General features: G+C 49.0%; 1 protein-coding gene across 3 annotated transcripts; it reads left to right on the forward strand.

Annotated features, from left to right (window-relative positions):
- Positions 1–8,449: 8,449 nt before the first annotated feature.
- ANKRD54 (ankyrin repeat domain 54) lies at positions 8,450–19,603 on the forward strand. 3 transcript variants are annotated; one of them, XM_027595603.1, is made up of 8 exons: positions 8,450–8,863; positions 10,329–10,376; positions 14,223–14,321; positions 16,995–17,066; positions 17,561–17,608; positions 17,684–17,808; positions 17,985–18,092; positions 18,478–19,603. In XM_027595603.1, the coding sequence occupies exons 1-8, from the start codon at positions 8,539–8,541 to the stop codon at positions 18,550–18,552; spliced, it is 900 nt and encodes a 299-aa protein (XP_027451404.1). In that variant the 5' UTR covers positions 8,450–8,538; the 3' UTR covers positions 18,553–19,603. The 3 variants fall into 3 exon arrangements, with proteins under 3 accessions (XP_027451404.1, XP_027451403.1, XP_027451405.1); XM_027595604.2 differs by having other exon boundaries at positions 8,478–8,863; positions 14,228–14,321; XM_027595602.1 differs by having other exon boundaries at positions 17,561–17,808.
- The last annotated feature ends 1,944 nt before the right edge of the window (positions 19,604–21,547 follow it).

Here is a 21,547-nt window from a genome sequence, read left to right on the forward strand (position 1 = left end):
CTCCTGGGCCCGCCGGGAAGCCGGAAGTCTTTAGGAAGCCGCTAGCGATATGAGACCGCCACCTTAAGAAGGACGAAGACGATAAACCCCTGAATTTTTCTTCTTTCTTCAAACAGAGGCTCTACAAAGAAGCGTAACTCCTTAGCGCTTGCGTAAATTCAGAAATAAGGTTGAACTACTTCGGCATAACAAATGGGCAAAGTAAAAGACACCAGAAATATGCCACACAAAAGATGGCTGACAGCCTCCTCAGGCGATTTCTCGCGAGAAGGGAAATTCGGGTGTGGGGCCTATTGTTGGTTTTAGGTGTAACTTAAGTTTGCCTGCAGCAAGAGATGTCATGAAATATTTGGCCTCAGAAGGGTAAACTTACTGGTGTAAAAGTTGAGAACTGGTCCCATGCAGCGAGAGGTCATTGAGAAAAGGCGCCTGCCAACTTTAGACAATAAGGTTGGAGCAGGCAGTGTGAGGACAGCTGTGGTGTGGGGCCCAGGAGGCAGTCCTGGGACCCACCCTGGCAGCAGCCACACTCAGGCTGAGGTCATTTTCCCATCGGGAGGTAGGGTAGGTTCGCCTTCCGGAGAACCCTCGAGTTAGGGATGGGGTTTTAAAACCAGCAGAAACCAGCATGTGGATCCAGGACCTTCGTACGGTCGTCTGCCCATCCACAACACCTGATAGAAATCTGGATTCTGGTCCCTGCTCTGCTACTGATTTGCTGTGTGACCAGGAATTTGTCTAACCCATTTTAGGACCCAGCCTCCGCTGCTTCTTGTCAAAACAGCTCTTCCTTCTTTTCCCTGTGAGGCACAATCAGCCTGTGGTCTTTCGCGTTCACATTTACTGGTGTAGATTATAGAATGCATGCATTCCTCCCAGATACCTGCAAGGCTGGCTCTGTCACCTTCAGTTCTCTGAGCATCCTGTTTAGAATTGCGATGCCCTGCCCCGCCCCTTGTGTTGCTTTTTTGCTTTGCTTTTTACACCTGAACCTAATCTAACATTGTCTGTTAACTATACTGGAATTTAAAATAAAAATAAAAAATGTTGATCTAACATGCTAGAGGAAATTATTTGTCCATTCTCATTATGGAAAATGATACAAAATTGTTGTCATATAAAGAGATGATCAAAGCATATTCAGCCTGAAAAAGAAAAAGTATTATAGAGGTGTTTAAGAAAACTAACAAACATGTTTCTTTTCTGGACTTTGTGATGTTTGTGTTATTTGTCAGCTTTTTGGGTGAAGTTACAAATTGCAATTTGTAATGGGCTGATTTCTCCCACAATTTGTGTTGTGATTTCTTGTACTAGATAAACATTCTCTTTCTTACCTAGTTTGGTTTTTGTAATTTCTTATTCTTTTTTTAAAAAAGATTTTATTTATTTATTTGACAGAAAGAGACACAGCAAGAAAGGGAACACAAGCAGGGGGAGCAGGAGAGGGAGAAGCAGCCTTCCTGCCGAGCAGGGAGCCCAATGCGGGGCTCGATCCCAGGACCCTGGGATCATGGCCCGAGCGGAAGGCAGATGCTTAACAACTGAGCCACCCAGGCACCTGCAATTTCTTATTCTCTATTATTCCTCGGGTAAGCTTCAGTCACCAGAAACTTGGATCCCTTGTTTAATAACCATCTAATTATGTGTATGTGTGTGTGTGTATTCGTGTACATGTATGTATTTGTTACTTTATACCTCTTCCAGGATGTACACTCTAACGTAGAGAATAGTAAGGCTCTAAGAGGACCTTCCTCACGGGCTACTCTTTCTCACTTTTTTTTTTTTTTTTTTAGGATTTTAGTTATTCATTTGAGACAGAGATTCATTGAGATACAGAGAGAGAGCATGAGCAGGGAGAGAGAGAAGCAGACTCCCCTCCAAGCCAGGTGCCAGATGTAGGACTCGATCCCAGGACCTAGAGATCATGACCTGAGTCGAAGGCAACCGTCCCAACCATCTGAGCCACCCAGGCGCCCCTCTTTCTCACTTTCTTTTGTTGATTTCTCCTCATCTCTCCAATCACTAACTAGTGGACTGCTTCTTCTCCCTGGGCTTGGTCTCTTCTCTATCTCCCTTTACTTTCTGGGTGGGTTGTCCGGTCCAGTAGGTTTAAATATCACTCATATGCTGTTGACTGCCCACATTTATATCTCCATCCCACATCCCACCCCAGAAGTGGGCTCAATGGCCCATGTAAGTACCTGCATGTCTGAAGGCACCTCAGACTTAACATGTCCCAGTGGAGCTTCTGGTATTCTACCTCACCCTTCTTCCTCCCACAGTATTCCCCATCTTAGTTAAGGGCAACTTCAATTCGTTCAGTTGCTCAGGCCAAAGCCTTCAGAACCACCATGGACTTGACTCTCATACCACACATTTCAATGCATCTGCATTTTGCTGGCTCTACCTTCAAAATATTCCCTCTCAATTCTTACCACCTTGTTTCCATCATTCTTGTCCAAACCACTATCTCATTAGTATTGTAATACTACTTCACACTTCCTGCTTGCAATTCGCAATCCATATTTGTAGAACTGCATCTGAAATGAAACTTAGGCCATTGCTTGGCAGCACCTTAAGCCTGCTTAGAAACACAACTTTGAAAAAAATAAATAATGGAAGGAAGGAGGGAAGAAAGAAATGCAACCTGACCTGAAAGCAGCCAGAAGCCTGTTACAGACTATGAAAGGTCTGATTACAGAGTGTTTGATTTTGCAAGGCTCCCTTGTTAATGGAAAAGCAGTAGTTCAAAGGCAAAGAAACTGTGGACAGACCAAAAAGCTCCTGGAATAATTTTACCTGGGGGAGTTGTTGAGAGGATTCAGCAGCTGAAAAGCTGCCCTGATTCTCTTGATTTTCTTTTGCCCAGGATTTGAGGCAGGAAACTCTCTAACTCAGAAAAACCACTACATTTTACAGTCTGCCTGGTCTCTTCAACAGGGTTAATTTCAAGCTCCTCTTCCCAAGAAACCTGCATTTGTCTATAGTTCACTTACTGTCCTGCTTATTTTGCTCTCTTCAGCATGGTCTCACAAACTCCTGCCACCCTCCTTTACTGAGTATTATGTGGGCCCTGGGAGAGCAGTAGCTCAGTCTCTACAAGGCAGAACTAGAGGTTCCTTAGGGGTCATCTGGTACAAGGAGTCCACTAAACAAACAAACAAACAAGCAAAAAAAACAGAAACAGTGAAGTAGCAGGCTGTTTCCTGACATGCTAAATTGTATCCCTTCTTTTACTGCAGACATTAAGACTATTGTTCTTGGGGTGCCTGGGTGGCTCAGATGGTTGAGCGTCTGCCTTCGGCTCAGGTCATGATCCCAGAGTCCTGGGATCAAGTCCCGCATCAGGCTCCCTGCTCCCTGGGAACCTGCTTCTCCCTCTGCCTCTCTCTCTCTCTGTGTCTCTCATGAATAAATAAATAAAATCTTTAAAAAAAAAAAAAAAAAGACTATTGTTCTTGCCCAGGAAAAGTTTTGGGGTGCCTGGGTGGCTCAGTCGTTAAGCGTCTGCCTTGGCTCAGGTCATGATCCCAGCGTCCTGGGATCGAGCCCTGCATCAGGCTCCCTGCTCGGCGGGAAGCCTGCTTCTCCCTCTCCCACTCCCACTGCTTGTGTTCCCTCTCTCGCTGTGTCTCTCTCGCTGTCAAATAAATAAATAAAATCTTAAAAAAAAAAAAAAAAGGAAAGGAAAAGTTTTAGAAGGCAGAAGGTGGGGGTTGTCTGGGTGGCTCGGTTAACTGTCTGACTCTGGATTTCTGTTCAGATCATTATCTCGGGGTCCTGGGATTGGGCCCTGTGTCAGCTCCACTCCTCTGGCCCTCCCCCCACTTGTGTTCTCTCTCCTTTCTCAAATAAATAAAATCTTTTTTAAAAAAGTAAGATTTATAACTTTAAGAGAAATAATGTAAATTAAAAAAATTTTTTTAAAGCAGAAAGGGGACAGTAAAAAGAAATTATTTGCGAAGAATGTATACTTGCAGGCAAGGTCTCCTTCCTAAGGAGAACAGAAGGGCTCTATCTGGCAGATTATTTCACTAGTGCTCACCAGGTAACCCTATGGTGACTGGTTAAAGGCTACATTCTGGGGGGTGGAGGGTGGGTTTGAAGCTGCAGTTAGGTTAGGTATTAAGTTTTGGTTTGCTGATGTAGGGCTTAGTACAAGGAACTCCCTTTGGGACCTGTTGTCTCTCTTTTTTTTAAGATTTTATTTATTTATTAGAGAGAGAGAGCACAAGTAGGCAGAGTGGCAGGCAGAGAGAGAGGGAGATGCAGGCTCCCCACTGAGCAGAGAGCCCAATGTGGGACTTGATCCCAGGACCCTGGGATCATGACCTGAGCCAAAGGCAGACGCTTAACCGACTGAGCCACCCAGGCGCCCCTGTTGTCTCTTTTTTAACACAATAAATAATCACTTTTTTTTTAGATTGATTTATTTATTTGAGAGAGAGAGAAAGAGAGACCATGAGCGGGGTGGGGGGAAGGGGCAGAGGGAGAGGGAGAGAAAATCCCCAAGCAGACTCCCCACTGAGCTTGGAGCTTGACATGGGGCTTGATCCCAGGACCCCGAGATCACGACCTGAGCCTGAATCAAGAGTCAGACCCTTGGGGTGCCTGGGTGGCTCAGTCGTTAAGCGTCTGCCTTCGGCTCAGGTCATGATCCCAGGGACCTGAGATTGAGCCCTGCATCAGGCTCCCTGCGTGGCGGGAAGCCTGCTTCTCCCTCTCCCACTCCCCCTGCTTGTGTTCCCTCTCTCGCTGTGTCTCTCTGTCAAATAAATAAATAAAATCTTTTAAAAAAAAGTCAGACCCTTAACTGACTGAGCCACCCAGGCGCCCCAATAATCACTTACATTTCTGAAAACACAGGGCTGTCTCTAGTCTAAAAGAACGATTCTCACATTTTAAAAATGTCATTGTCAAAAGATTAATACCTTTAAGAAATTAAAGAAATAATTCTCATACCAATAAAGAGCAAGCTTATTTAATTATTAATGAAGGAACTAACAGTATGACAGAGCTGGTTTGGAAAGAATTTGGGAAGAGTAAAGAATACTGAGTTATGATTGCTGATCATATTTCATGTCCTATAGGATAATACAACTGTAATCTTTGGGATTATTTCCTTCATCAGACATGCAAAAATTATTGCATCTTATCAGTTTCCTACAAGCTAACTTGTAACTTTACAGAGTTAGAAAACATCACTGGATGCTAATCAATTGCTAGTCAAAGTTAAATTTCCCCAGAGAGTCAGATGGCTCTTATGTGGGTTTACGAGCAATTCTCTAGCATGATATTAAAAAGTCACGCAATCACCATAAAACATATTTTCAGATACTAGATCATTTCCCTCCACACTAGTTTTCATTATTCCGTGTTTAATGAAGACAAGAAATATATTCATTTCCTGCTAACTCTGCCTAAGAAAAACAACAGCACAATATGGCGATAAATGGCAACTGCCTTTAAGCCTCAACAGGGAGGGGCGCCTGGGTGGCTCAGTTGGTTGAGCGACTGCCTTCGGCTCGGGTCGTGATCCTGGAGTCCGGGGATCGAGTCCCGCATCGAGTCCCGCATCGAGTCCCGCATCGAGTCCCGCATCGAGTCCCGCATCGGGCTCCCTGCTCGGCGGGGAGTCTGCCTCTCCCTCTGACCCTCTTCCCTCTTGTGCTCTCTGTCTCTCATTCTCTCCCTCTCAAATAAATAAATAAAATCTTTAAAAAAAAAAAAAAAAAGCCTCAACAGGGAGTGGTGGGGACTGTGGCAAGCCACAACACCATGTCCCATCTAAAGGGGAAAGTTGCTCTGCAGCTCCAGCCATCTGTTGCCATGTGGGAGGGCGGGTCCTGTATTGCCGTATCTCCCCATTTTTAAAAGAAGCTGGAAATTTAAAAAATGTCTGTGAAAGCTCTCAATTTTTAAATGTTGACAATCAGTTCAAATTGCTCTAAAATACTGTGAAGGCCAACAGAATGAGGGAAAGAATGAAAGGAAAGTCCTACTGAATCTAGCCTGAGCCAGTGTCACTATCTGACCTAGAACAATACCTTCTTACAGGAAGACTGAGGCCTAAAGAAAGGAAACACTTAACCCCACACCATGAGGTGAGTTTGGGCCAGATGGGACTTTGACCCCAAGTCCCTGGATTCCCAGGTAGAAGCTTTTTCCGAAAGGCAAACATAAGTATTTCCTTTGTCTCCCACCAAGTGCTTCATGTTCTATTTGCTGACTAACCAAATAAAAATGACTAGTATGAATGCTTGTAGTACCCTTAGGTAAAAGTTCGAGCCAGTGTGATGGGCCCACTGTTGCATAGGATTTGCATGGGCCCTAGCCTGCATTCTACCCTTATTTATTATAATAATAGCACTAGCTACCATTTTTGAGCACTAGTTCTGTACCAAGCTCTGTGTTTTACTCACATCATATCATTTAGTCTTGTGATAACCATATCGTTAACTCATTCATTCATTCATTCATTCAATGAATAGGTCAGTCAGTCAATCAAATAGTTACAGTGTGGTGGTGCCAGATGCTAAGCCAGGCATTATGGGGGAATACGGTTCAAGTTCCAGTCTAAAGCCCGGAGGCTGAGGCTAACTGGATTCATATTCAACCCACACCCTATTCAAATCCAAATAACAAGTGGTTCTTGAAACACACAGAAGGTTGGGCTATGTAATTTATACTTCAACAAAGTTCATTTATTATTTTTTTAAAGACTTTATTCATTTGACAGAGAGAGAGAGAGAGAGCGAAAGCAGGAACACAAGCAGGGGGAGTGGGAGAGAGAGAAGCAGGCTTCCCACGGAGCAGGAAGCCCAATGCAGGGCTCGATCCCAGGACCCTTGGATCATGACCAGAGCCAAAGGCAGACGCTTAACAGTTGACTGAGCCACCCAGGCGCCCCAATAAAGTTGATTTAAAAATGAGAAGTGACAATCACCTCTAAATGTTTAGAGATCCTGTTCAAATGAAAAGACTGTGCCAATGCACACATATTTAGTAGACTAGATTGACTGAGGCCCAGCCCCACTAGTAGGAGGAATACAATGGCTAACTGCTAGGATAAAGTTTTGCACTTTAAACCTGAACTCAGTGGGTAGACAAATCCTACAGACACGAAGAGAATTGTGCCTTAGCCACCAGGTGCATCTTGAATTCTACAAAGACAGACTGTAGGGATGAAGACGACTTGGGAGGTTATTACGTGGAAAAAGGGGAGGAATGAGTAATGAAATTATTTCCAGGTACATTCAGCAGGAGTAAAGTATAAATACCCAGATGTCACTTAAACTCTCTGGAACCAGGTTCCCAGCAGGCTCTTCATTAAAGAAAACAGTGTGACGGAAAGAGAGGACTTTTGGGGGCTCAAATCCTAGTTCTTCAACTTTCTAACCCTGTGCAAGGGTGCATGTAACATCTCAGGACCTCAATTCCCTGATTGGCAAAGTGGGTATAATAATATCTACCTGCTAAGGTTCTTGTAAGGGAGAAATAAATGGTATAATATATATCAAGCACTTGGTATGTGGAATATGACACATATTCAGTGTTCATTTCTTTCCTCGGTTTCCTTGTAGCTACAAGTGGAGTTGGCATATATGTACTTACCTGTTACGGGGCAGAGGAGATCAAATAGACAACGTTTGTCTCCATACAGTACCATGAGAAACCTCACAGTGGTGTTCTGAGAGCACTACAAATTTTGAAAGTGGTTTTCAACTGTCAGAGAAAGATTATATTTTTACTGGGTTGAATGAGAAGGAAGAACTTCTCCTGGACAAAAGCCCTGGTCCGAAGAGAGCTGGGCATCCATAACAAGTCCCTTGTGTCTCTTGCTTCAACTCCTCATCTGTAGAATAGGGATGGTCTTCCTTGTCCACCTTAGAGAAGTGTTTATAGGGTACTGGCTGTCAGAGGGGTTGCGAAGCTCATCCACCGCGCACGGAACCCTTCCGTGTTGGCGGCTCCGTCCTCTCCCATAGGGCTGTGAGCACCTCAGCGAGCGTCGAGTCTGACCCTCACTTTCCTAGTCACACTATGCACTTCCCACCAGGAAGTCCTTTATTCACGTTCATTGCTTTAAAATGTATCTGTATTTACCCCTACAGTGCACCTTCTTCGTTTTCCTTAGTGATTGGCTGCAGATTATCTTAACGTTATTGGTTAAAGCATCTGCCCGTTATCTTTTCCAGGACCCGGTGGGGGAAATGGGTGGGGGGAAGACAGAGAGAGAGTGTCATAAATTTAGCTGTTTTATTGGCTCCGGTGGGGACGTACGGCGAGGGCGTGGGCGGTTCAAATTTGTGATTGGTTCTTAGGTCCGTCAATCATACTGCCGGAACTCAAGTCTCTCGCCCGAACTATGCCCGGTTGGCTGTTGGAGACGGGAGCCCGCCCCTCGCTCGGTTGCCGTAGTTGCAGGCCAGACCCGCCCGCTCGCCCGCTGACAGCGAGGCTTTGGGCGGAGGAAGCGGGTCGGTTGGTCGGTCGGGAACGAGGCTCCGGCGGCCAGGCCCGCGCGGAGCCGTTGCCATGGCAGCCGCCGCCGGGGGCGCGGATGACGAGCCGCGCTCGGGCCGCTCGAGTTCGGAGGGCGAGTGCGCCGTGGCGCCGGAGCCGCTGACGGGCCCCGAGGGCCTCTTCTCCTTCGCGGACTTCGGCTCCGCGCTGGGCGGCGGCGCGGGCCTCCCGGGCCGGGCGTCTGGCGGGGCCCAGTCCCCGCTGCGCTACCTCCATGTCCTGTGGCAGCAGGACGCGGAGCCCCGCGATGAGCTGCGCTGTAAGATCCCCGCCGGGCGGCTGAGGCGCGCCGCCAGGCCCCACCGGCGGCTCGGGCCCACGGGCAAGGAGGTGCACGGTGAGGAGCGCGGCGGGAGGCGGGGCCCTGACCTCCCCTGACCCCGACCAGGACGGGGTACTCGCACGACTGAGCTCCGGGCCCACAGTGACCCCTGAGTCTCCTTCTAGTAGTAATCAGGTTGTAGAGCGGCTGAGGACCGTGAATGTGAAAGAGACGGTCTTGAAGCACTTGGTAATTCCTGAATAGAAACTTTTCATGACTCCAGGCGTTTATTAGTAGATCAAAAAAAAAAAAAAAAAAAAAAGTTGGGGTACTGGCGAATGCTTATATTATCAGAGAAGGGAGGCCAGAGCCTGTAGCCAAGTTCTACCAACTTGTTTAAATGCACAGACCGGGATTGGACTCCTCTACCTCGTTGAAGCCTCGGGCAAACTGTAGAACCTTTCTTTCAGCCTTAGTTTTCTCGTCTGTAAATGAGTGCAATACTTGCTTTACAGGGACGTTGCCAGAGTTAAGTAAGGTGATGAATCCGTAGCGATTATTCTGCTTTTGTTGTGTGACAAACACTGTTGGGTGGTATGTGATCATTTTTAATCCTCACAGTAACTCAATGAGATCCAGATACTGTCCCCATTATATGGAAGAGGAAACTGAGGCTCGGAGAGATTGCCTTGCTCCAAGTTACAGAGCTAGTGAAGTGGCTGTGCTGGAATCAGAACCCACCTCTGCCAGACTCAAACTCCTGTTCTTTTATGTCCACTGTATTGTCTTTCACATGTTGTGGATGACATGGAAACCAAGGCCCTGAAAGATTTAAGAATGGGGCTTTTTAGTGTCCCCTTTAGGACTCTCTGTGATTCCGCCCATATCTTAGTGATGCTGTAGAGATTAAATGAGATTTTGAAAGTGCTATATAAACCATAAAGTGCTATACAAAAGGAATCATTAAATGTATCTGGGTTGCAATTTTGACCATTTCTCCAATGACAAAGGCATTGTTCTCTATTAGCCTCTAATACAGAGGTAGTGTCATTGTAGTAGAAAAACGTTTCTGCTTAGGAATTACCAAATTTAAGTAAGTTATTTGGGAATGGCCTCTTTTGGAGAATCTAAGATTATCCATGTAACCGACTAACAGAGCTTCAATCTAAACATTTCATTTTGTCTTTACAACAACTCCAGGCTGTTAGGTCAGGGCTCAACTTTTTTTTTTTTTTTTTTCCTTCAGATGATAAACCTGAGGCCCAGGAGGGTTAACTCACTTGCTCAAGGTCACCCAGCTACTATAAGAGGCAGAGCCAAGATCTGGCTCCAAAGGCCTTGAAGGATTTGCTACAGAATGTGGCTCTGCCACGTTTCCAGTCTTTCCTTGTTCCCAGTGTCTCTTGTATCCTGGTGCCTTTCTTTCCCTTTAGATGCTGTCATGCGTGAACTATGGATTAACTAGGCAGCCATCCACTTTCAGCTTCATCATGACTGTTTTATTTTGTTTTTAACTGGAACTCTTTTCCTCTCTTCACAGCTCTGAAGAGGCTGAGGGACTCGGCCAATGCCAACGATGTGGAAACAGGTGAGTGTGCAAAGCCAGGTCTAGCTCTGTGGGCTGGTTAGGGAAAGCAAAATCCGGGCAACCCATTCCTGGGAAGACAGTGCTTGAATTCAGTATGCCCGCTCACCCTGTGGACTAGGCTCATTGTATATATTCTATAACTGTAATCATGTCTCAGAAGATAAGTCTGACTTAGATGCTTCCTCTTCCCGTGCTTTTCTGTCACCCTGAACTTCCTGATGTCATAGTGTTGATCACTCTGTGGGCTCCTTGATGTTGGGACCATGTCTGCTTTTGTGTCCCTGGCAGCCAGCAGCAGGGTAGGAGCTTTTTAGAACTTCCGGGTCCTGGGAATGGACAGTCAGCTTTAGCTGCCAGCAGAGCCACTGTCGGAACAGAGCCACCACCTTCAATGCTCACCGAGGCTTTGGGCCAGTGGTTGTTTAAGTTGACAGAACTTTGGACGGGAATGGGAGGGGCTCCCAGCAGGACGCCACTCTGGTTTTCTGTTGTTGCTCCCCAGCATTCATTGGCTGACAGGACAGTAGCAGCATCAGAGGTACAAGGACAAGTTCTAGGGGAAAACTTGTAATTTTATCCAGATCTGAGTTTTCTACGGCTGCTGCAACAAATTACCACACACATTGTGGTTTAAAACAACACAAATTTCTTTTTAAAAATATTTATTATTATTATTTTTTAACAACACAAATTTCTTAGCACATAATTCTGGAGGTCAGAAATCCAACACAGGTCTCACCACGCTGAAAGCAAGATGTCAACAGGGTTGCATTTCTTTCTGGAGGTCCTAGGGGAGACCCTGTTTCCCTGCCTTTTCCAGCTTTTAGGAGCCACGCACACTCCGTGGCTCATAGTCTTCTCCCTCCATCTTCAGCAACAGTTGACTGAGTCCTCACACTGCTGTGTCTCTGGTTCACACGGCAGGGAAATGTGCTCTGATTTTAAGGACTCATGTGATTAGTTTGGGCCTGAATAATCCAGGATGATCTTTCCAGCTCAAGGTCCCTAACCTTATTCATATCTGCAGAGTCTTTTTTGCTGCATAAGGTAACATGTCCAGTAAACTCTGCGGATTAGGACGTGGACGTCTTGGGGGCTGTGATCCTACCTACCTCAAGTGGACATCATTCTGTTTGGTGGTAGTGGTGTGCTACGGTCAACAGAGGAGACGTGAGCGTTGCTTGAGAGCCATGGGATCAGAGAGCCCATTTACAGCCGGCGTGGAGAGGAAGTCATTTACCTCAGGGGGCTGGGTGTTAAACTGTGGGCCTTAAAATGGTTCCCTTACCCCAGCTCTCTTCACTTTGGTCTCTTTTCCGTGAATTTTAATATTTTGGACTATTTGAGCAGCAACCTAGATAGATTTTCAAGGAAAAATGATAAGTGTTCTCTTTTGAATATCTCTAGTGTGTGGCTGGAGAATATTTGAATTATACTTCCCTTCCACAGAAAGCCTAGTTCATCTTGAATCAGGTACTCACATGGTGGTTTCAGTGTTTTGACAGAAATGCTGTAACGTTCCAGTCAGAGTCTCTAACACACCCATGTTCAAATCTAAATGGCTCTCAGATTGACCAGGCTCTTGCAGGACTCTGCTGGTGACCCTGGCTGTGGGGTTAGGCTCTGCTCCTTTTCTCTCATGGTTTGCATTTCCTTTTCCTTCTCTGTACGTTTGTTGGGTTTTTGGTGTAGTTAAGCAGTTGTAATGGACACAAAATTGATGCCCTGCTATTGTTAAATCATTTAAAACGTTTGGGAGATGAAGAAAATATGCAAGAAAAACATCCATAAACAGCACAGGAACTAACCTCTGTAAATAGATTGGTGACTATCCTAGTCTCTTCTCCTATGCAGAGAAATTTTCTTTATGGGCTTACAAATTGTGCCGGATACACAATTTTGTATCCCGCATAACTTTTCATAGTCTTTGTAACCATTCATTTTTTTCAAAAGGGAAACGTCTTTTTTTCCCTATTGACAGAATGACAACATGGCTGTATGTTTTTTTTTAAGCTTATAAGGTAAAAAGCAGAAATTACCTTATAATTCCATTCTCCAATTATAACCACAATTTGTAATGGATGCCCACTATGCCTTCAGAGGAACAAAGCAAGAGTTACTTAGTTAGTCATATATTTGCACCATGGTTTTTCTTTTGGTGGGGAGGGCAGAGGGAAAGGGGGAGAGAGAGAATCTTTTTTTTTTTTTTTTTTTTTTAAGAGAGAATCTTAATCTTAAGCAGGTTCCATGCTCAGCATGAAGCCTGACATGGGGCTCGATCTCACAACCCTGAGATCACGACCTGAGCTGAAATCAAGAGTCGGGCACTTAACCGACTGAGCCCCAGTTTTTCATTTTTAAGATAATTTCCCAGGTATGGGGTTATCACATCCAAAGGTGTGCATATTTTGATGACTTCTCGAAGTGCTTTCCAAGAAGACTCACTGCACAAGTCCTAACAGAGAGGGGACTCTTTTAGCTCTCTCTTACCTCTTTGGCCGGCTAGCTTTTGGTGAACGTACTGAGCTGACCGGAAGCTCTTCTTTCTCTTCCACTCTCATAAACCTTTTCCTACCACCTTTATTCATTTCTTCAATCAGTCAACAGCGTTCATGGAGCTGAACAAGTCCGATCTTGATCCTAGGTATTAAGATAAACAAAACAATAGAATTGGAGACAAAGAATATAAAGTGATACCATTTTTCTAAAACAAAACCCCCAGAAAAACTGAAGTTATATATTTAGTTGAAGAGGCAGAAGTTCTGGAGCTAGAGAAGCCTGGGTTTCTATTCCCAGCTTTGCCTCCTGGTAGCCGGTGAGTGTACCTGGGGCGCTTCACAGAATGGGACACTTCTCCTGGTTTGTGAAATGGACACGATGCTTGGCTGGGTGGGCAAGGGGCTTAGCAGACAGGTGCCTGGTGCCAGGCTGGTGCTCGACGTGCGCTCCAACGCTCTAAAGTGGCACAGCCTGTTCACGTTAGAGTAGCAGGGTGAACAGGGCCCTGAGGAGACGCGGGAGCTGGAGTGGCCACCTGAGCCTGAGGAGAAAGAGGAGGAGGGGATTCTGGGCTTTGTCTGGAGTCCTCGAGAGATTTGCTGGCGGAGACTAAACTGTTGGTGGCTCTAAAATGATGTTTGGCAGCAATTTCTACATTTCAGTTGAACATACGCATGTGGCACGTAATGCCTCACAGTTGATAATGGCTCCATGTTTTGCAGAGAAGGCATTTCACATCCATTATTCTCATCATAGCAGCTCTGGAGATGGGCAGGGCGATTATTCCCATTTGCTGGTGAATTGGGACCCAAATTCAGGGCTTCCTACTCCCAGCCCAGCTCTTTCCACTGCCCCATGCTGTTGGCAACATACTCCTTTCTTCGTTACTCAGCTTAGCCTGGGACTTAGTCGGTGCGGCTCCACATCTGCACTCTGGCCTCTCCAGCGGGCCACCTGCCAGGAGCAAAGGAGGCATTGCCCAACAGCTCAGGCAGCTGTGTCCGACTGGAATGGATGTGTATCCAAGTAGGTGTGAGGCCAGAGTCTGTGCTCGGGATTTCTGTGACTCTGGAACTCCTGAGGGCCAAGACCCTTCTATGATGTTCTGTCCCTAGACTCAGAGTTTGAGCAGCCAGAATCTGTGGTCCTCAGTCATGCCTTCAGGAGAACAAGTCCCTTGTCTTGGCATCTCCTGTGAGGCCGGCATCCAAGCGGGAAGAGCTCTCCCCTGCCTTCTCAATGCCTTGCTGGGAAGTGCCCCTGAGCATCCCTCTTCACGCCCTGGGGGCCGCCGCTTAGCTAGCATTGCCTCTCTGTCCCCCTGCCCCTCTGTCTTGGTGGTGTCAGTGCAGCAGCTTCTGGAAGATGGCGCTGATCCCTGCGCAGCTGACGACAAGGGCCGCACAGCTCTGCACTTCGCCTCCTGCAATGGCAACGACCAGATCGGTGAGTCCTGGGCAGGAGGGAGGGAACAGGGCTGGCCGAGGAGCATCTCTCCAGAGGTGCTGGGGGAAGATCTGCTGTCTGCACAGCCAGGCTTGGGGCCAGACCTTCAAGACATTCAGGCAACATTTACTCAGAGCCAAGGGCACCAGCAGGACAAACCTCCTTCCCCCTTTTTAAAGTCCTTTTCGCATGTGGTATAACTTATAAATGGTGAGCTTTCTGTATCTATGCCCCGGCATTACCACCACTGGGAACAAGATCTTATCTTCAGGAGGAGTGCCTGGGTGGCTCAGTCGGTTAAGCGTCTGCCTTTGGCTCGGGTCATGATCCCAGGGTCCTGGGATCGAGCCCCACATCAGGCTCCCTGCTCAGCGGGGAGCCTGCTTCTCCCTCTCCCACTCCCCCTGCTTGTGTTCCCTCTCTTGCTGTGTCTCTCTCTGTCAAATAAATGAATAAAATCTTTAAAATGGAAAAAAAAAGATGATTTTCAGGAGCACCCGGCTGGCTCAGGCATTAGCGCATGTGACTCTTGATCCCAAGGTCATGAATTCAAGCCCCATGTTGGGTGTAGGGCCTACTTTAAAAAAAAGAAAAAGAAAGAGAGAGAGAGAGAGAGAAAGAGAGAGAGAGAAAGAAAGAGAGAGAAAGAAAGAAAAGGAAGGAAGGAAGAAAAGAAAGAAAAGAAAGGAAAGAAAAAAAGGAAGAAAGAAAGAGAAAAGGAAAGAAAGAAGAAAAGGAAAGAAAGAAAGAAAAAGGAAAGGAAAGGGAAAGGAAAGAAGGAAGGAAGGAAGGAAGGAAGGAAAAAGAAAAAGAAAAAGAAAAAGAAGAAAGAAAAAGAAAGAAGAAAGAATAGTTTCAGCACCCCAGCAGCCTACTGATGCCCCTTCCAGTCCTTACCCCGGTGTAGACCTTGTTCACCATAGATGAGTTTTCTTGGTTTTGAATTTCACATAGATGGAAGCATAGAGTATGTTCTCTTTTGTATTCTCTTTCACTCAAACTTACATCCCTGAGATTCATCCCTGAATGTTGTTTGTATCAGGAGTTTCTTCTTTCTTCTTGCTGGATGGTATTTCATTGTGTGATGTCCCACAGTTCACCCATTCTACTGTTGATGGACGTTTATATGGTTTCCAGGTTTGGGCTTTTATGAATACACTGTTGGGAACATTCTTGTACCTGCGACTTGTGGATATAAGCATTTAACTGTGTTAGCTGTTGTCTCAGGCGTGGAGTTGCTGGCTCACCAGGGAAAAAGTGCATTTAGCTGTAGTACGTACTTCCACCGTTTCCCCTCGTGGCTGTCCCAGCACACACTCCCACCAGCAGTGTAAGAGTTCCACATTTCCTCCCAGCCTTGCTGGTGCCTGGTATTGTCTCTTTTGAATTTTAGCCATTCTGGCATGTGGCATCTCATTGTGGTTTAATTTTCATTTCTCTTGTGGCCCCAAATGTTGAGCATGTATATATTGGCCATTCTTGTAGCCTCTTTTGTACATATTGGCCATTGTTGTATCTTTTTTTGTGAAGTTCCTGTTCAAGTCTTTTGTCCGCGTTTTATTTTAATCTTATCTTTATTTTTTTTAAACTTTGTCCACGTTTTAAAACAAGCTGCCTGGTTGTCTTTTTTAATTATTGATTTGTAGAAATTCTTTATATATTCTGGATACAAATCATTTATCAAATATAAATGACTTAACTTTTCTGATCTTGCCTTGTTCTCCGAGTGGTGTCTTGATGAACCCAAGTTCTTAATTTTAATGAATCCAATGTGTCCATCTTTTCTTTTTTATGGTTGACATTTCTGTGACCTCTTTAAGAAATCTTTTCCTATCCCAAGGTCGTGGAGATATAGTCTTGTTTTCTTCTACAAGCCGGACTTAGAGCTTTCACATGTAGGTCTGTGATGCGTCTCACATTTGTTTCTGTGTATGGTGTGCAGCTCAGCCTGGCCACGTCATGTGCATTAGTCTACCTGCACGTTCATCTGGATAACTGATGTGCCCTGGCGACACCACAGCCCACCCTAGAGGTGGCATAGAGACTCAGGGAGGGGGATGATCAGCATCATCCCTGATTCCCACTGTGGTACTTGGCTGTGGAAAGAGTAGAAAGTGTCCTTGAGAACCTTCACTAGCAGCCACTGCTATTGAAAGAACTTTCTTTAGGGGTGCCTGGGTGGCTCAGTCGTTAAGCGTCTGCCTTCAGCTCAGGTCATGATCCCAGGGTCCTGGGATTGAGTCCCACATCGGACTCCCTGCTCCACGGGAAGCCTACTTCTCCCTCTCCCACTCCCCCTGCTTGTGTTCCCTCTCTCGCTGTCTCTCTCTCTGTGTTAAAAAAATAAATAAAATCTTTAAAAAAAGAAAAAGAAAAAGAAAGAACTTTCTTTAATGCTTAAAAGCTCATTCCTTTCGTAGTCCTGCATAGGCCAGAAGGCTCTCCCAGAATCCTCGGTCCCTGGCCCTCAAGAGTCCTGCACATAAACCCTATGAGGGAGTGAGCGAATGAATAAATGAATGACTGAATGAATGAACAAAACAACATAGAGAACCATGTTGCTTTCAGTGTCCCACACTTTGAGGAAGCCTCTTTAGCTAGGTTAGGGATGGGGGTTAGGGTCCAGTCCATAGAAGTCCTCCAACAGCTCCTCGTGGGTTTTCCTGTTTCCAGTGCAGCTGCTCCTGGACCATGGGGCTGATCCCAACCAGCGAGATGGGCTGGGGAACACGCCACTGCACCTGGGTAAGTGCCTGAGAAGCCTCCAGCACACCCTTCTCTGCAGCACAGGTGGGCTCCTCTGATGGAGAGCCTGGAGTCCTGCAAACTGCCAGCAGGATCTCCTGTCATCTGGGGAGAACCTGAGCCCCGGGGGCCCCCCAGGCTGTGTCCCCTGGCCTTCCCCTTCGGTCACCAGGGGGCCATGCCTGGGCACAGCTGCATGATCAGCAGGGCTCTGCTAGGGAAGGTGAGCCTGCAGCCTGTGGTTGTTCTGTGGCTGCCCCATGGCTGCCCCACACTGTGGCTCACGGTGAGGCAGGTCCCATCTCCCAGCCTCAGTCTCCCTAGCTGTACAGGGAGGGAGTTGGACCCGCCCCATGGCTGCCTTGGTGATGCCGTCTCTGGAGGTGTGACCCAAAGCAGGCACACTTGGGAGTCACAGTCCTGCTCCCTCGGAAGGGTATGCAGGGCCAAGCCCTGGTGTCCTGGACTCTCAGGTCCCTGTTCTTCTTCCTCAGCGGCCTGCACCAACCATGTCCCTGTCATCACTACCCTGCTACGAGGAGGTATGTGCTCCCTTCCCCTTTGCCCTCCTCCCTTGCCCTCACGCCCCCCGTGCTTATCTTGGCCTGCTCCCACAGGGGCCCGCGTGGATGCCCTGGACCGGGCTGGCCGCACGCCCCTGCACCTGGCCAAGTCGAAGCTGAACATCTTGCAGGAAGGCCACTCCCAGTGCCTGGAGGCTGTGCGGCTGGAGGTGAAGCAGGTGAGTGCCCCTCGTGCTGGGCCAGCAGCAGCGAACAAGCACTGGGCAGGTGCTGCCTCCAGCCCGAGGGTTCCTGGGTGCTTCAGGCCGACCCCGTTTGGCTTCTGCTCCACTGGCAGTGCTCTGGGGGCCGCGTAGCTGGAACCCAAGCGGCTCAGCCCCACCCCTCGTTCCAGATCATCCAGATGCTGAGGGAGTACCTGGAGCGCCTGGGGCGGCACGAGCAGCGGGAACGGCTGGACAGCCTCTGCACCCGCCTCCAGATGACGAGCACCAGAGAGCAGGTGAGCGGCAGCTGCAGGGCCCGGCCCGGTGCCTGGCAGGAGCCCGGGGCCAATCCCTCCGTGCTGTGACATGGCTAGCCGCTCCCATAGAGAGAGGCCACGGCTGGGGGCTTCTGCTCACTGTGGACCTCAAAGCCTCTGTCCACTTCCTTTGAAGCTCCTCATGCCCCGTGGCTCTCGTCTCTGGGGCAGTCTGAGACCACCTGGAGTCAAGGATTATCGGTCGGGCGGCTGTTCCGTAGTTACCACAGTGAAGGCACCACATGTCCTGGGACGAGAGGCCATGCCTACCCTCCACGTCTGTGGCCCTGGGGTGGAGATCTGGGGGCTGAGACACCTGGGCCTGTCGTGGCACCTGTGACAGGGCCTTGGTTTTGTCCCACAGGTGGATGAAGTGACCGACCTCCTGGCCAGCTTCACGTCCCTCAGCTTGCAGATGCAGAACATGGAGAAGAGGTAGCAAGAGAGGCTGCCTGCCTTCCCGCTCTGCCGCTGCCCCGCCCCTGCCCCCACCGCTCTCTCGGTACCAAGAAAAAGCCCAGTGTCTGGGACTTTGGAGCTGCACTTATCTGGTGAGGCCCTTGCCCCCAGATGCCACAGGGCAGAGATGCTCTCTCACCAACTTCAGAGCCACTCCCAGCCACGGCCTGTACCATCTCTGTAGGCCGGGACCACAGCCCCCAGCTTCTTCCTCTGCTCCCATGGCACTGCAGCCACGCCTCAGCTCTGGCCGCCGTGCACTGTCCTAGCCGGCCTCACATGTCTCGGGGCCTCCCCGGCACCTTCGGCAGGCCCCAGACCCTTCTCTGTGTCCCTTCCCAGCCAGGGGCTTGTTGCGGCCGGCAGGGTGTGGGCTGAAGGCAGGCACCCTCGGGGGCTTCTTGGCTGGCCCTGCACCCCTCACCAGCACTTAGATTTAGACTTGTCACCTGACTTTCAAGGAGACATCGCAGTGAGTTTCTGTGGTTGAAAAGGAGGGTTGGTGAAGCCTAGACCTTAGAAATACAAGGTTAGGAAGGACCCTGCGGAACCCAAAACAGAAAAGCCCCAGCCTTTTTCACCCAATCGTTGAAATACCTGGAGCACCGTGAGGCGGTCTGTTCTGCAGCCTAGTTGTAGTAGGCTGAATAGTGGCCCCCCGAGATGTCCGTGTTGTTATCTGAGGAACCTGTGAATATTACTTTATCAGGCAAAAGGAACTTTGCAGATATAATTACATTAATGATCTTTGGACCAGGAGACTCTCCCAGCTTACCCCAGTGGGCTTCATGTAATCACAGGGATCCTTACGGGAGGAAAGTAGGAGGTCAGAGAGGAAGTAGGAGATACAGCCGGAGGGGGTCAGAGCTGAGGAATGCAGGCACCCACAGAAGCTAGAACAGGCAAGGAAATGGATGCTCCCTTCAGAGCTTCCTGAGGGAACCAGCTGGTACTTTGACTTTAGCCCAGTGAGACTGATCTCAGAATTCTGACCACCAGAACTGTAAGAGAATAAAGATGTGTTGTTTGAAGCCACTGAGTCTGTGGACATTGGTTGCAGCAGTGACGGGAAATGAACCTACTCATGGAGGCACGGAACTCACTGTAGAGGAGGTACCCCACTCTGGCCCCTGCAGGAGCAGACGCATCCCTTGTTGTGGGCAGTGGACACGCAGGGGTCCGGGCAGGGGGTTGCCACAGGAGGGGAGCAGAGGGCAGAGCACCCCCCGCCCCACGCTGGGCCCTCTGCGGGGCTCTGACTACAGAGTAAAGACAGACTCCCCAGGTCACTGTCCAGTCCACCCTGGCCCTGCACCACTTGCGGTCTGAGCACACTGGAATCCTGGCTACTTTTCAGAGGGGAGCTTGTCCCCCAAAGCCCAGGCTGATCACATGGGAATTGAACCCATGGCACCCATCTGCTCCCCAGACCCTGAAGAGAAAAGAAAAGGGCCTTTATGGGCAGGAGACACAGGCTGGGAGCTGCCTTCAAGACCCTGTGAGAGGAGAAACCCCCCCAGGTCGACAGGGTTGGGGGAGGGAAAGTGTGGTGTTAGCCCCAAGCCCCGGGAGAGAAAGGGGCAGAGGAAGCAGTCAGGTTTCCACGGGGCCCAAGCTGCTAAGGCAGAGTGAAGTGGCTGCCTGTGTACGCGGAGTGAAGAGAGGGGCACTGTGGGTGAGGGACCCGTGGGGGCGGGGCACCGTACCGAGGGGGGAGGGGTGCTGTGGGGGGGCGGGGGCAGGGAGGAGCTCCCCGTGAGGGAGGGGTGGGCTGAGGGGAGGAGCCCCGTGGGGGAGGGGCAGGCTGAGAGGAGGAGTCCGGTGAGGGAGGGGCGGGGGGCGGGGCGCACTGAGGGGAGGGGTGAGTGGGAGAAGTGGGGGAGGGGGTCGGCTTTTCTCTGAGGGAGTTTGCTCACTCAGGTCCAGGAGCACGTTTGAGTTTGTCCTCTGCAGGGGCTCTGCTGGTGCTGGTGCCTGGACACTGGCCCCTTGGCCCGTGGCTGGGGCTGGGCAGGGGAGAGTCAGGGCAAAGGGGAGGTAGGGGTGGAAGAGAATGGACCTCCATGTCGGTGGGCCCCTTCTCTTGGGACCTGCTTCTGTGGGCCTCTCATAGCCATACCCCTGGAGCTGATCACCCTGGAGGGTTGAAGCAGTTTCTCAACCTCAGGTCTAAGGGGTTCAATGAATGGGCCCTCAGAGAGGTATGAACCGCCTGAAACCGTGCAAGACTTTATGTGAAGAGTGTGCACGTGTGTTTCTGACAAAAGTGACTATAACTTTCATTCTCAGCAGGGTCCATGATCAGAAAAAGTTAGGAACTCTTGCTATAGAACTTTGGGAGCAGTTAGGTAAGGGGCCTGCCAGAGGCTCCCTGGGGACTGCTTGGGTACTTCTGAGACCGATTATTCCCTAGGGCAGGCTGCTTTGCATTGGCAGGGCTGAGAGGGTGGGGGGTGCAGGGACTTTGTGAAATTGCCGTGAGATGATTTCAGCTGTTTCTAGAACAGTCTGACACAGAGACTCACTGGCTGACTCCTAACAAGTCCATGGCCTGGACCAAGCCAGGCCCACGGGGGAAAGCAGGACACATCCCTGCAGCATCCTCCATCCCGGTGGTGCCCTGCCCACCCACTCCTGGCCCTGTAACCACATCACCATGAGTATGGGCCACTGGGACAAGCGAAGGAGCTATTGTCCACTCCCTCCCCAGCCATATAGGCCAGTTATCGAATGCTTGCCAGACAGCCAGGCAGCCAGCCAATCTGCCTCACCCCATTTCCAGCCAGGAAATGTCTGCCACCCCAAATTTGTCTGGAGAGCCAGCCTGTTAAAGTCTGCCCCAGACACTGGAGTGAGTCAGAAAGCACACAAGTGGGCCCTAAGCTGGCTGAGCTGGGCAGGGGGCAGGATGGAGAACTCCGCAAGGTCACCCGCACAGGAGTTAATTCCGTTCCTAGCTGCTCTGGGAGTTACTG

Source organism: Zalophus californianus, chromosome 9 (assembly GCF_009762305.2).
Source record: "Zalophus californianus isolate mZalCal1 chromosome 9, mZalCal1.pri.v2, whole genome shotgun sequence".
Classification (NCBI taxonomy): domain Eukaryota; kingdom Metazoa; phylum Chordata; class Mammalia; order Carnivora; family Otariidae; genus Zalophus; species Zalophus californianus.

Bases quoted from the DNA above. Each gene is read 5' to 3' on its own strand.
- ANKRD54 (XM_027595602.1), top strand. From the start codon at position 8,539: ATGGCAGCCGCCGCCGGGGGCGCGGATGACGAGCCGCGCTCGGGCCGC. The intron at 10,377-14,222 runs GTGAGTGTGCAA...TGGTGGTGTCAG, and splicing joins TGCCAACGATGTGGAAACAG to TGCAGCAGCTTCTGGAAGAT. The intron at 17,067-17,560 runs GTAAGTGCCTGA...CTTCTTCCTCAG, and splicing joins GAACACGCCACTGCACCTGG to CGGCCTGCACCAACCATGTC.